This window comes from Ixodes scapularis, unplaced genomic scaffold (assembly GCF_016920785.2).
Source record: "Ixodes scapularis isolate PalLabHiFi unplaced genomic scaffold, ASM1692078v2 PGA_scaffold2__306_contigs__length_199485367, whole genome shotgun sequence".
Taxonomy (NCBI): domain Eukaryota; kingdom Metazoa; phylum Arthropoda; class Arachnida; order Ixodida; family Ixodidae; genus Ixodes; species Ixodes scapularis.
This window is the reverse complement of record NW_024609857.1, coordinates 197,369,188-197,382,389: the sequence shown is the minus strand read 5'-3', so window position 1 is coordinate 197,382,389 and position 13,202 is coordinate 197,369,188. Positions and strand designations below refer to the sequence as shown.

The 13,202-nt window shown below is 50.5% G+C and overlaps 1 protein-coding gene across 1 annotated transcript in view; it reads right to left on the bottom strand.

The window, feature by feature from the left end:
* The window catches only part of LOC8028519 (beta-hexosaminidase subunit alpha), a 116,794-nt gene that overhangs the window by 79,912 nt on the left and 23,680 nt on the right, over window positions 1-13,202 (bottom strand). Inside the window, exons 2-3 of the mRNA XM_040208932.3 lie at window positions 7,818-8,130; window positions 7,599-7,714 (exon numbers count right to left, since the gene is read on the bottom strand). Coding sequence (XP_040064866.1) covers window positions 7,599-7,714; window positions 7,818-8,130 — 429 coding nt within the window. The remainder of the gene's footprint in view (window positions 1-7,598; window positions 7,715-7,817; window positions 8,131-13,202) is intronic.

The following is a 13,202-nucleotide window of genomic DNA, read 5'->3' as shown; positions in this document are numbered from 1 at the left end:
CGAGGCTTGTAACTAGTTCCAGGTGGACAGCACCAGTAACTGCACAAGTAAATAGTGCTATATATGCTTTTTTCTCGGAGTGTCCGGATCGGACTAACAAAGGTCCGGCAAAGTCCACTCCTACTACTTCAAATGGGCTCGCCTCATTTACGCGGTCTTTTGGAAATGGTGCAGTCGGTGCTGATGCTCTTTTCACTCTTGACCTTGCGCAGGCGTTGCATCGGGTTATAACCTTCTTGACAGTCTGTCGTGCCCTTGGCACCCAATAAAGTTCACGTAACTGTGTAACAGTGTCTTGAAGTCCTCCATGGAGTGTACGCCTATGCATGTCGTTAATCAGCAGTTCAGTGAAAGGATGTTCAGGTGGCAGTAGTAATGGGTGCTTGATCTCCACTGCTTCGTTCATATTTTGTAGCCGTCCGCCAACTCTCACGATCCGGTGTGCGTCGAGGTAGGCGTTTAGAGCGATGATGCTGGATTTCTCGGTCAATCTCCCTCCCTCCAGCAGTTCGTTGAGCTCTCTGGGGTAAGCCTCCTCTTGCGTTTGCCTGACCCAACGCAGTTCTGCCCTTTCAATCTCTTCAGTTATTAGAGGACCTTTGGTGCGATTTTGAGGCGTTCTACAGTTATTAACGAACCTCATCATCCAATCAGTGACTCGTAGTAGTCGTCCTATTCTACTGTATCGTTCCAGCTTCAAAAGAGGTGTCGTTACATTGGTTTGTATCTTAAGCACTTTGATGTTTACTCACTCGTTCCTCTTCTTCTACTTCCGTCGGGTTATTTTCGCTTGTAATGACACCTGGCCAGGTGTCTCTGTCTTCAGAGAGCCACCTAGGGCCGTTCCACCAGAGTTGACTCGTTCGTAATTTATCTATTGATATTCCTCGTGTCATCAAGTCCGCAGGGTTGTCAAGTCCAGGGCAGTGGTTCCAACTGGCCGGTTCCCCTCCAGATTGAATTTCGGTAACCCTATTAGACACGAACGTTTTCCATTTTACTGCTGAACCCTTGATCCAGTGAAGAGCAATAGTGATGTCTGTTCAGAAGAATATCTCCTGGAGGTCCATCATCTTTTTCAGGTAGTTGCCTATTCGGTTCCCAATCACTGCCGCCATAAGCTCCAGGCGCGGAAGTGTCAAACGTTCTATCGGCGCTGCCCTAGTCTTAGAGAATACCAGACTGACATCTGTCTTGCCATTCATTTCTTTCACCCTCAGGTAGGCACACGTTCCATAAGCGAGGGGACTGGCATCGCGGAAGACATGCAGTTGTAGAGACGTCTTGTGCTCTTCTTGTGTGCTTATGACACACCGGTTGGTGGCAGTATCTTCTATCTGTGAAACCTCTTTGCACCATTGTTGCCAGTCTTCTGAGAGGTCTTCAGGAAGCTCTTCGTCTCAGTTAAGTCCGCGTTACCACAATCGCTGAAACAAGACCTTCACTCTTATTACAAACGGGGAAATAAGTCCAAGTGGGTCGAAGACCCTCGCTGCAGCACGTAGTACACAACGCTTTGTTGTGCTGTTGCCGTTGATGAAGTTGAGTACATTCTTAACTGGAATCAACAAAGTGTCGTTATCCCGTCTCCATCGCAGTCCAAGAATTCCTCTGGGTTCTGAAAACGTTGACGTGTTATGACCCTCGTCAAGCATATCCTGAAGATGCCTTGCGTTGGTTGCTCATTTTCGCAGTGTCATGCCTGCAGATTTCAGAATCTCATTGGCTTGCTTATGTAGATCCGCAGCCCCTTCTATTGTTTTCGTTCCGAAGAGCAAGTCATCCACATAGAATGACTTTTGAAGAAGTCTTGCAGTATGCTTCATAGCTCCTGTCACATTTTGTAATGATGTTTCAGAATAGCCGATAGAAGGAATGGGCTTGCCGATGTTCCAAATGGCACGCGTGTCATCCTCTATTCTTCAGTTGGTAGCTCTTTGTTTGACGTTTCAGACTTAGTGTCAAACCACAGAAAACGGAGTGCGTCACGATCCTCGGGTCTCACGCTCACGCTATGTCTGCTGTGAGAGCAATAGGATACGCTGGGAAGCGTATTAGAACCTCGACTAGATCCGCGCTCATGTTGAGCCCCTTCTCTTGATGATTGTTCAGTGAAGCGGCTTCATTTGCATGAGACGACGCGTCGAACACGACTCGCAGTTTTGTAGTTTCAGAGTTCATTCGGATCACTGCTTGGTGAGACATGTAGTAGATGCGTGAGTTTGTGCATGGTAACTCTGAGGGAACCCTCTCCGCATGTCCATCATTAAGGTAGTTGAGCATAGTGTTGCTATATTCTTTGGAAAGACACTCGTTGCGTGATAGCCTCTTCTGCAATCCCTCGAGTCGTTTCATAGCTGTGGATCGGTTATCGTTTAGCTCCCCTGCGTTAGGTTTCCATGGCAAGCACACCTCGTACCGTTCATCCACTTTTGCAATAGTTCGTTTGAACTATTGCAATAGTGCGTTGTCTGTTATTCCTATGCTTTCAATGTCCCAAAAGCTGCGTAAGGTCGCATCGTCTACGGCTTCGATGGTTCCGATCTTTAGTATACAGACCATCGTGTTGGTGCGGCCAGTAAACGAGCACTGCAGCGTTACGGGTCTTTGAAATGTCCACCCAAATTTAGCGTCTAAAGCCATCAGCCTGCAGTTGCGTTAACAACGTTGCGCCCGCTCACTGGCGACTTTACAGATTTGGTCCGACTCAATGAGCAGGCTTATGCCTGGTTCAGTGGGAACGCCGGGGAAGAGAAGTTTGTCAGCGATGCAGCCTCCATCTTCTTCAATGCTGCGGACAAACTCATGGTTTACAGGTATCTGAACAATGTCCTCGCATATAAATGGGATTTCTACCGCTTCAACGCTGCATTCTTCGTTGTTGTACTGACTACGCAGGTTCACTTGAACCAGTCTTCGTTTTTTCGGCAGTGAAGTAGAACTTCCTAAGGTGTTCAAGCGTAGTCTGGTCTCTCCTAGCACCTTAAGATCCAACTTGCGAGAAACGTCTTCTCGAATAAACGTTCGCTGACTTCCACCGTCTAAGATGGCACGTGCGTAGACAGTATTCCCATCCTCGACCACCCAGGTTCGAAAGGTCTGAAGTAGGACATCGTCGTCTATCGAAATCCCAGTACTACCAGTGCCAGCGCTTTGAACGCTAGTCGTCATGGTTAGTGTTGCACTAGTGTTCGCTGAAGGCTTCCAGGTCGGATCTCACATTGATGTTGCGTGTCGCCCCGCACAGGAAGTGCAAGACAATTTCCTGTGACAGTCCTTTGACCTATGCCCTCTTAGGGTGCACCGGAAACATCGCATCCCTCCTGAGAGTTTCTCCTTCTTCTCCGTTAGGGAGATGCTATTGGAGAAGTTTTCCGTGCTGTGTCCTGTAGTTTTGCAAAAATATGCACTCCTTCTTGTTATCTTGAGATTTGGCATGGAGAACCGCAGAAGTCGGAAGGTGAGCTCGTTGATGTAGTTGCTCTCGATTTTTTCTTGGTGGACGATCATCTCTGACACCAGATCTCTCTCTACTCTCGATCTCAATTAGCAGATATTCGAGCAACTGCTGCAAATCTCCCTCCGCCCTTCTGCTGTTCAGTTGAACATCCTCAGTTCGAGGTGTTGGTCTGGCGGACAGCTCAGCAGTTCTGGAAGTACCTGAGATTGACCCCAGTTCTTCTGCTTGTAATGTGAATGGAGATGAATGTGCAGCCACGTCTCCCTGGTCCGGATGGACGGTCTTCCTTTCAGAATGGCCAGCACGTCGGTATAAATTCACCACTATTTCAGAAGGAAGAGCCTTGATGACAATGTCCATCAGCATTGTCCAGTAGCTGTCTGAGCTGAAACCAAGTCCATGAAGACCGCGGATGTGGGTTTGCACCTGATCGCAAAGTCTCCTCAAACCCTTGGTGTCGTTTGAGTAGGTGACACTTGGAAGCGTTCGAAGCTTTGTAAGGTGGTCTTGCTGGATTCGCCTGTAGTCTCCAAACTGTCTAGTTAAAATTTGAATTGCGTCGTTGTAGCACTCATCCGTCACTTGGAGACCATCGATAGATGCCCTGGCGGGTCCACTAACCTGCGTTCTTAAGTATTGAAACTTCTCGCCGCTTGATAGTTCTCCGTTTTCGTGATCGGCACACTTAAATTGTTGCCAAAATGGCTGCCACTCAGCAAGCTCGCCCTTAAAGGATTGCAGCTGCAACTTCAGTAGTTTAATACCGCTCCGTCCTCGTTCTTCGCTTCGGGAGGAAATTCACGATGTTGATGGCCGCGCTGGTTCACCAGAACGTAGTTTCACTGCTTGACTTTGAAGCATGCTCAACGTGTGGGTTGTTTCTTCCTCGTACTCAATTACCGACTGGTATTCGTTCTCGAGATCTCCATCAGCAATGAAGGGCTCGAGCTCGGTGTTCAGCTTCTTGAGTTCTTCATAATTTACCTCAAGCTTTCTTGCTATGGCCTCGATTTGAATTACATCCGCAGTGTTGAGAATAGCGGTGGCCTCTCTGACAATTCGGGTGTTTTGTGCTCTGCGAGCAATCCTTTTCGTTCGCACCCTTTCTATGTTTGAATCAATCGAGATATCGGTAAGCTTCGGGTAATAGATTCGCTTACTTGCTACGATGTCGATCCAAATTTCGTTCGAGGCTAGTTCATGGCGTTCACTCGTTCGCTGCTCAGCAACTGACTTCGTTTCGTTGAGGGTCGTTCCTGGCTTGAAGTCCCGGGTTTCGGCACCATTCAGTTGTTGTGTTAATTGAACGTCAAAGACTTACGGTAAGAAACAAAATGGATTTAATATTTACATGGCGAAGTTAATCTGCTGGTGTCGGTCATCGCAGTCGTTCCGTACATCTTCTTCGATCTGCCTTGAGCCCTAACCCTTCTTTGTCTTCCTCGTTTTCGTCAACCGCCTATTTACACGAGCACTGTACCGCTGTTTCCCGTGAGTAGGAGGTGTCCAATTTACAATTTACAACAAGCCCAACTATCAAGAACGCAATCTGCGGCTCCAAATTTGTTTTAATTCCGTCCGGAAACCGCCGATCGAGAACTGGCCGGTTGGAGTTGCGCTCACTCTCTCCTGCCGTTTTCTATGGTTTAGACATAACCACCAGAGATAATCAAAGTCGTGGGTCATCGAAGGCACACACTCAAGATTAAAAATAGACACAAAATATGATATATATGCTTTGTGGCTCCTAAAAAATTGCAAAAACGTCGATCGGAAAAAAAGAAAATGTTGCACGGCTACATGATTTTTGGCACCTCTCACCTCCTCTATATTCATTCTTCCTCCCCAGTCCAGTTTCAGTTTCTTTCGTTTCGAGCAGTTGTGCTTTTTGACTTTATTGAAACTATATGTCACGCTGCATCAAAATAGTGATTGGGTATTCTTCTGAAGCCATAATAAATTGCCAATAAAAAAATTAAAAAAAAAAATGAAAGGCGTTTACCTGTAACGCCGGTTAGAGCGCAGCTCTTGAGGAGGAAGATGGAAGCGTACTGAGGGATAGGTGACTCCTTGAGGTCACGTGACCTAAGGGGGCTCGCGTGACGTCAGGGGGGTCACGTGACCTCGGGGGTCGCGTGACTTCAGGGGGGTCACGTGAACTCGGGGGGGGTCACGTGTCCCCAAGGGGGTCACTTGACCTCAGGGGGTCACATGGCCTCAGTGGGGTCACGTGGCCTCACTGAGGCCATGTGACCCCACTGAATGTGGGGTCACATGGTCGTCCGCCAACTCTCACGTGACCTAAGGGGGTCACGTGACCTTAGGGGGTCACGTGACGTCAGGGGGGTCACGTGACCTCGGGGGTCACGTGACTTCAGGGGGGTCACGTGAACTCGGGGGGGTCACGTGTCCCCAAGGGGGTCACTTGACCTCAGGGGGGTCACATGGCCTCAGTGGGGTCACGTGGCCTCAGGGGTCACGTGGCCTCAAGGAGTAACGTGATCTGATGCGGGTCACGTGACCTGAGGGGGGACACGTGACCTGAGGGGGTCATGTGACCTGAGAAGGGTCACGTGACCTGAGGGGGGTCATGTAACCTCAAGGTGGTCACGTGACTTCAGGGGGTCAGGTGACCTCAGGGGGGGACGTGGCCTGAGGGGGTCACGTGACCTCCCTCAGGTCACGTGACCCCCCTCAGGTCACGTGTCCCCCCTCAGGTCACGTGTCCCCCCTCAGGTCACGTGACCCGCCTCAGATCACGTTACCCCCTGAGGCCACGTGACCCCCTGAGGCCACGTGACCTGAAGGGGTCACGTGACCTAAGGGGGTCACGTGACCTTAGAGGGTCACGTGACCTTGGGGGGTCACGTGACCTTGGGGGGTCACGTGACCTGGGAGTCACGCGACCTCGCCGTTACGCCGACGGCGACGGCGACGCCGACGCCGCTCAAGGCGGAAACGGGCCCCTAAGAGCTGCGCTCTAAAAACATTTGGGGGTGGTGTTAGATGTCTCTTTAATACGCGGACTCTACCAAGCTACAGGGTAGTTTCACGGTATTTCCGTCCCAAGCTTTAGGCAAAATCTAAAATGGGAGGCTTAATTCAGTTAGCTTATACGCGTGAAGACTCTGTTTCTACCTCGCTCGACTTAGCTTGAGTAATGGTGAAACGCGCCTGCCAAACTAGTCAGCGACATACGGGAGTATCAGTCGATACTCAAACTTTGTGCCTATCAGCCTTCATTCTAAGTTAAGATGCGCCGGCGCTCGTGAAGTATGCTGGTCTTTAGCTGGAATGGCCACAGCAGATGCCACCAGAACAACTCCGAGGAACAAAAAAAAAAAAAGACGGAGTAAATGTGAGTTTGTGCGATCCAAGTATGTTCTCGAGCATTTTTCTTCAATAGACCCTTTCCGAAATTCAGTGCCATCTGGTGGCTGAAATGGCGGTTTAACTTTTGCCATACGAATGGCGGCAATGAACCCGTAGCCTGCAGTATTTTATCGGGCACCGTCACTTTTGCATGTTAACGGCAGACGAGAGTAAACTTTTCGCTATACAGGTATTTCTGGATCATCTCTTCCAGTGTCGCTTCCCACAACGATGCAACCAGTCAGAACGAAGCGCCAACCCACACAGACGCCTTGATAGTTCTATAAGTCAAGGGGTTTCGAAGTCGATTTTGTGCCACTAACAGGTTCACTGGGCTCGAATTAGAAAAATTAACACTTACGCAGCGCTTGCATTCAATTCCGGTTTCGCAACGTGCTAACGTCTAGAATGTATAGGCCTCGAATCCTCAGCTTAGGAGTATCTTCAACATGTTCCTTCATCAGTAAATAGAAAGCCGCCATTCGTATGGCACACATGCCATTTTTCAGATGGTGATGATAGTGATCAAAGTGGCCAGACTGAATTTCGGAAAGGGTCTATTGTGTACGCTTCGCAGAGCCACCAGCCGCGTTTCAATGTGTAAAGAGCACGAAGCGTGACGCTAATAAAAAAAGACTCGGTCGCATCAAAATGAACGAGTGAAATGGCAAAGGCCTTCCTCCACACGCCCGTTCGCTGCTTACAACAACTGAAATTGCGTTTCATGAAATGCCCCATTACGTTAGACAAGCATTGGCGCTCTCACGTGTGTTTCGTTGAAAGGGTACACGAGCTGGCTGAACGTCTCCAGACCCCTCATTATTCCCCAGACCGATTTTGACCGGAGGGCCGCTGGTGAGTCCAAGCTCAGGGTCAAGTCATCTGCGGACAAAATAAATAAATAACTGTGTCACACATCGGGAATACAATGCGCTCCGCAGCTTTGCACCAGTTCTTTGCGTCAGTGGCTTCTAGTGAAACTCACAACTCTCAGTCATGTCCATGTGGGGCAGGGTCTCGCAGGGTCCGACCAATAAGACGTCGAGCTCGTGCAGTGCGGCCACGGTTGGTGAGGGATTCATTTTTGTGGTTCTCAAAGGGACACCAGGACCCTTCTGAGAAACACAGCCTGAGAAGAGCGACTGCCTGTGTCGGCGCATGGCCTCCGTCGCCAGGTCACACTGGCCGTCGGAAGTCTTGAGAATGAACTCAAAGTCGGTGGGGTCGATGATCAGGACCGAAGGACTGGTCCTAATGGCTTTTGGCTGGGGCCATACTTGACCTTGCGTTGGAATGACCTGCGCAAAACAAGTGGTATTGAAACAAGACACGCAGCAGTTACTCATGGGTAAGAATGAGACTGTTAGACTCGGAAAAATATTTACATACCATAAAAGACAGGGCCAATTTTTTTGTATATTACCGAAAATATATTTTATCCGATTCAGTGAGCAAAGGGGTAGAAAGAGAACGCCACGTTCAGTCTTGGTTCGTGCAGTCGGCAGGAACGGTTGCTCTGCAGTATTAATAAAATACAATAAAACGAAGTGCTTTAGATCTACGTAATAACTTATATGACTCGCTGCACTCAAACGCATATATCTTCCGTGTTTCAATAACCCCCTACAACATGAAAGGAGCGCAAGCGTGAAACAATGAAAAGTGATGTAGCAAAGTAGACTGAAAATGCGGTATTGGATGAGGGCATTAAGTTTTGACTTGGCTTCAACTTTAGGTAGGACGTTATGGTATTTGAAAGAATTTAGTGATATTTGCGAATTGTGTGTTGTTGTTTTATGTTTATAGGCTTTACGAGATGTAGGCACAAAATATGATTTAATATGTCCTGCATTGTGAAGGGGGAACGGTTGAATAATCTCAATTATCAAGGTGCTGTTTCTGACTTCAGCAGATATTTAAAGGCATGCGAGCACATAGTTATACATTAAAATTTCCCTCCCCAACTGGACATGACCAGGACGCTAATATCGCTCGACTCGCCTATATAATGTGATTTTCTGGTAAATTCGAGAACCGTCTTGTTGATTCGAGGTTAGAATGTTCTACGCGCCGAACCTTCTACGCCGAATGCTCCAGAAGCCCACGCGTGTACAAAAGCAGCTCCGCGTGCCGAGCCGGAGTCAGTCTCGCCTTAGCGTTCGATTCTGCTGTTTCGCCGCCTGCGACGCTATCCTTTTTCTGTTCTGTTATTTGGGCACAAGTTCGCCTCATTTAGTTTCTTTAGTTATTCTTCTCCTCATCATTTGTCATTCGTGACATTTTGGTGGAGGTGCGGGGTACCGCATTCCCATGCAGCGTTCCCCTCCAAGAACCCGTAGTGCCAGTCCGATTCCAAGCCCGGTAAGAAGACCACTCTACGCGGAACCTGAAACTCAGACCAGCCGTCACACCAAGGGAGAGGATCCTGAATACGGTTTGCTGCTGGACAAGCCCAAGCCGAAGAAGACGACGACGGCCAACCAGGCGCGGACCCCAGCCGCTTCTGCCGTCGTATTCCTGCCCGTCGCACCCAAAACTCCGACGCCTTTCCACGGAGACGCCCACGAGGACATCGAGGACCGGCTGCAACATTATGAACGTGTGGCCCGCCATAGCGGTTGGTCAGCTGAGCACTGCCTGCAGAACGTTTACTTTTTGCTGGAAGGAACTGCGAGGCACTGGCTGGAAAACTCCGAGGCTTCTTTGACGAACAAAAAGTAAGGGCGCAAACGAGCTGGTGTACTTTGCACATGGTAGAAAAAACCTCGAGACTGCGGGTAAACGACACAAACCTAAAAAGTCTCTAAAACTATAGAGACTTATAGAGACTTTTTAGTGTTGTGTCGTTTACCCGCAGTCTCGGTTTTTTTTCAGCCATGTGCTTCTTTGACGTCGTGGGAGCTGTGCAAACAAGAACTGAAGAAGACGTTTGCCTGCCAACACCGACGTGAGAGGGCCGAAGGTCTCCTGCGAACAAGAACCCAAGGCCTAAATGAGAGCATCACCAGCTTCGTCGAGGATGTTCTCCGCCTGAGCGTCCGCGCCGATCCTCAGGCTACCGAGGAGAAGAAGCTGCACCACTTGATGAGGGGTGTCAAAAGCGAGATATTCAACGGTCTCATCCGCAATCCCCCGACAACAGTCGACGAGTTCGTCACGGAGGCGACAAATATGGAACGGGCCCTGCTAGCACGCGCCAGACACTACCAACGACACCGTGGCGTGACTACTCAGGCGACATCTGGATCCGACCTGGGCACCACCCTCCCCGGCATCCGTGACATTATCCGTGAAGTCGTCCAGGAGGAATTGAAAAAGCAGCTGCCCGCTGCCGCACGCCCGGCCTCGCTCTCCATCGCCGAGGTCGTGCGGGAAGAAGTTCAGAGAGCCATCCAACCAGAGGCTCCCGTCGTCGTGGCAGCCACCGAGGAGCCCGCGTTGACTTATGCCGCAGTGGCCCGACGGCCACCGCCTCCTCCTCGCACCTATGTCGCACCGCCCCGACGTCAGTCTCCTGCGCCGCAGCACGACAGACGCCACGACGACCCGGTGCAGTACGCCCGCCCGGAGCCTCGCGCACCCCGGATAACCGACGTGTGGCGAACGCCCGACCGACGCCCTCTGTGCTTCCATCGCGGGGAAGCAGACCACATTTACCGCCGATGCCCATACCGACGACTTGGGCTGCGCGGGTTCCACCCGAACGACCCGAGCCCCCGTTATGGTGAACGACCTAGGGAGGTCAACGAGTACCTGCGACGACCTCAGTCCCCCGAGCCTGCGTCCCGCCGAGAGTTCCGATCGCCGTCGCCACGACGTCCAGCTTCGCCGATGCACCTACCCCGACGTGAAAGCCTGTCCCCCCTCGCTCCTCGCCGGGGAAACTAGGCGCGGCAGCCCCTGGAGGTGTAGTTACCGAAGACGACCGACGCCAAGATCCTCCACGAATATCGGAGGGCCCCCACTCGAACGCTACCAGAGATTGAAACGACGCCCCTGCAACGGTGTCCAATAACCTAAACGCCGTCATCGACGGCCACGACGCATCAGCGCTCGTGGACACCGGAGCAGACTACTCAGTCTTGAGTGGGAGGCTCTCCCGCCGCATTGAAAAGTCACGACGTCGTGGAATGGACCTCAAATACGAACCGCCGGGAGGGCACCTCATCACACCGGTCGGGAGATTCACTGCTCGCGTCCAGATCCACGGTGAGACGTGCCCTGTCAAGTTCGTCGTTCTGCAAGACTGTTCGAGGGACGATATCCTCGGAATGGACTTTCTCTGCGAGTATGGCGCCGTCATCGACCTCAGAGCAAACCGGCTGACGTTTCGAAAACCTGCTCCACCACAGGAGGACCCCAAAGCGACGTCATCCGCGGTACGAGTCCTCGCAAACCACGTGAACCTACCGCCGCTGTCAAGCGTTCTCGTACCCGTCGGGGTCGATGAGGCTTTCTGCGGCGACGATTTGCTTGAAGGAAGCCTCCATTTGCTTCTAGGAAGAGGGATCGGCATCGCAAAAGGCGTCGCAGAGCCCGAGACGGAAACACTGTCGCACTCGAAACGAACTTCCGACATAAGGCCCAGCACCTTACGAAAGGCACCGGCACAACCCTGCCTACCCCACAACGACGACAACTCAGTGACCTCCTCGTCGAGTTCAATGAGTGATTCTCCACGTCGTCAAAGGTGCGCCAAACGACCGTTGCGAAACACCGAATTGTCACTGAAGGCAACGCGCTTCTTGCCCATCAGTTGCCGTACCGTGTCTCTGTCAAAGAGAGAGAAGTCATTCAGAAGCAGGTCCAAGAAATGCTCGATGACGACATTGTCCAGCCCTCAAGCAGTTAGTGGGCTTCACCGGTAGTCCTGGTGAAAAAGAAAGACGGGACTCTTCGGTTCTGCGTGGACTATCGCCGACTAAACGCCGTAACGAAAAAGGTCGTCTACCCGCTGCTCCACATCGACGACAATCTGGACCGGCTGCGCCATGCCCGATACTTTTCGTCGATGGACCTAAAGAGTGGGTACTGGCAGATCGAGGTCGGGGGGGGGGGGGGGGGGGGGGTTGATTCGAGGCTAGAATGTTCTGCGCGCCGAACCTTCTACGCCGAATGCTCCAGAAGCCCACGCGTGTACAAAAGCTGCTCCGCGTGCCAAGCCGGAGTCAGTCTCGCCTTAGCGTTCAATCCAGCTGTTTCACCGCCATCGACGCCTGCGACGCTATACTTTTTCTGTTGTGTTATTTGGGCACAAGTTCGCCTCATTAAACGTTTAGTTTCTTTAGCAATTCTTCGCCACATTTGTCACTCGTGAAAATACTACTACATTAAGAAATAACTTATTCATAACAAAAGATGGCACAGCCATTAAAACAGCGAAGGATTTCAGATATATTTTCATCTACAACGTTCCAAAAAGCCGGATAAACAATTTGACAAAGAAAAACATCAATTAAATATTAATTTATTGATTTTATATCAGAATTAAATTATTAAAATGGCTTTCTTGAAAAGATAGTTTTTGTACAAGATTTTATTTTTAGAAATTGCAGATTGCTTTTGAATTCCGCGCAAAGGTTAAAAACTCTGGAGAAAAAAACTGAGTGTAGATTGAAATGTGTCATAAAGTATAGCTCAATTAAGGACTTTTCATCGCATCTGTAATTCGCGCATACTATTTTGGTGGCCTCCGCCAGTGCCGAGAGACGGTGAGCGCCCAGCCGGCGACTAGCGGCCCGCAGGCTCCGCGCCAGCCGGGAAGGACAAGGTTGCGGGGGGGGACGGCGAGGACGAAGCGACAGCGACCCGTTCGGGAACCAGCTTCCACTCGGTGGACGGTTCCCGCAATGGAGAAAATAAACAGAAGTGTTTGCTTTTCACCGCAGGGCCGGACGTTTTTCTTTTTTCGGCTCCAAAAATACGAACAGCAACCCACAAATTAGTGACGAGCGACTCTACACTCTAAAACCGGTCTCTCATAAAAAACGCTGTCCCTCTGATTTTAGAGGGGACAACAATGCTTTCAGGGGGAAAGCTCTTTTTAAGAGGGAAATTGAAAAATAAAATAGCAACATCTAGAGGGACACCAACATATTAAGAGAGACCAAGGAAACCCTTTCGTTGGTCCCTCTGAACAGGAAAGACCGACAGAAAGATTCACGCGTCTCCCTTCATATTAAGAGGGGACTGGTCCCTCTTAACTGGACCAATGTAGTTCGGTCAGGAGGAGAGGGGCAGGCGCACTAATCCACGGCAAAGAGTTCGGATGGTGCTGAGGCTTCGCGCCAATTCACGGAGAGCTGGAAACGGTCGTTGCCGGAGAGCCGCAAGCGTCATGCTGCTCGTTTGACTTCCTTCGGGTGAGTAA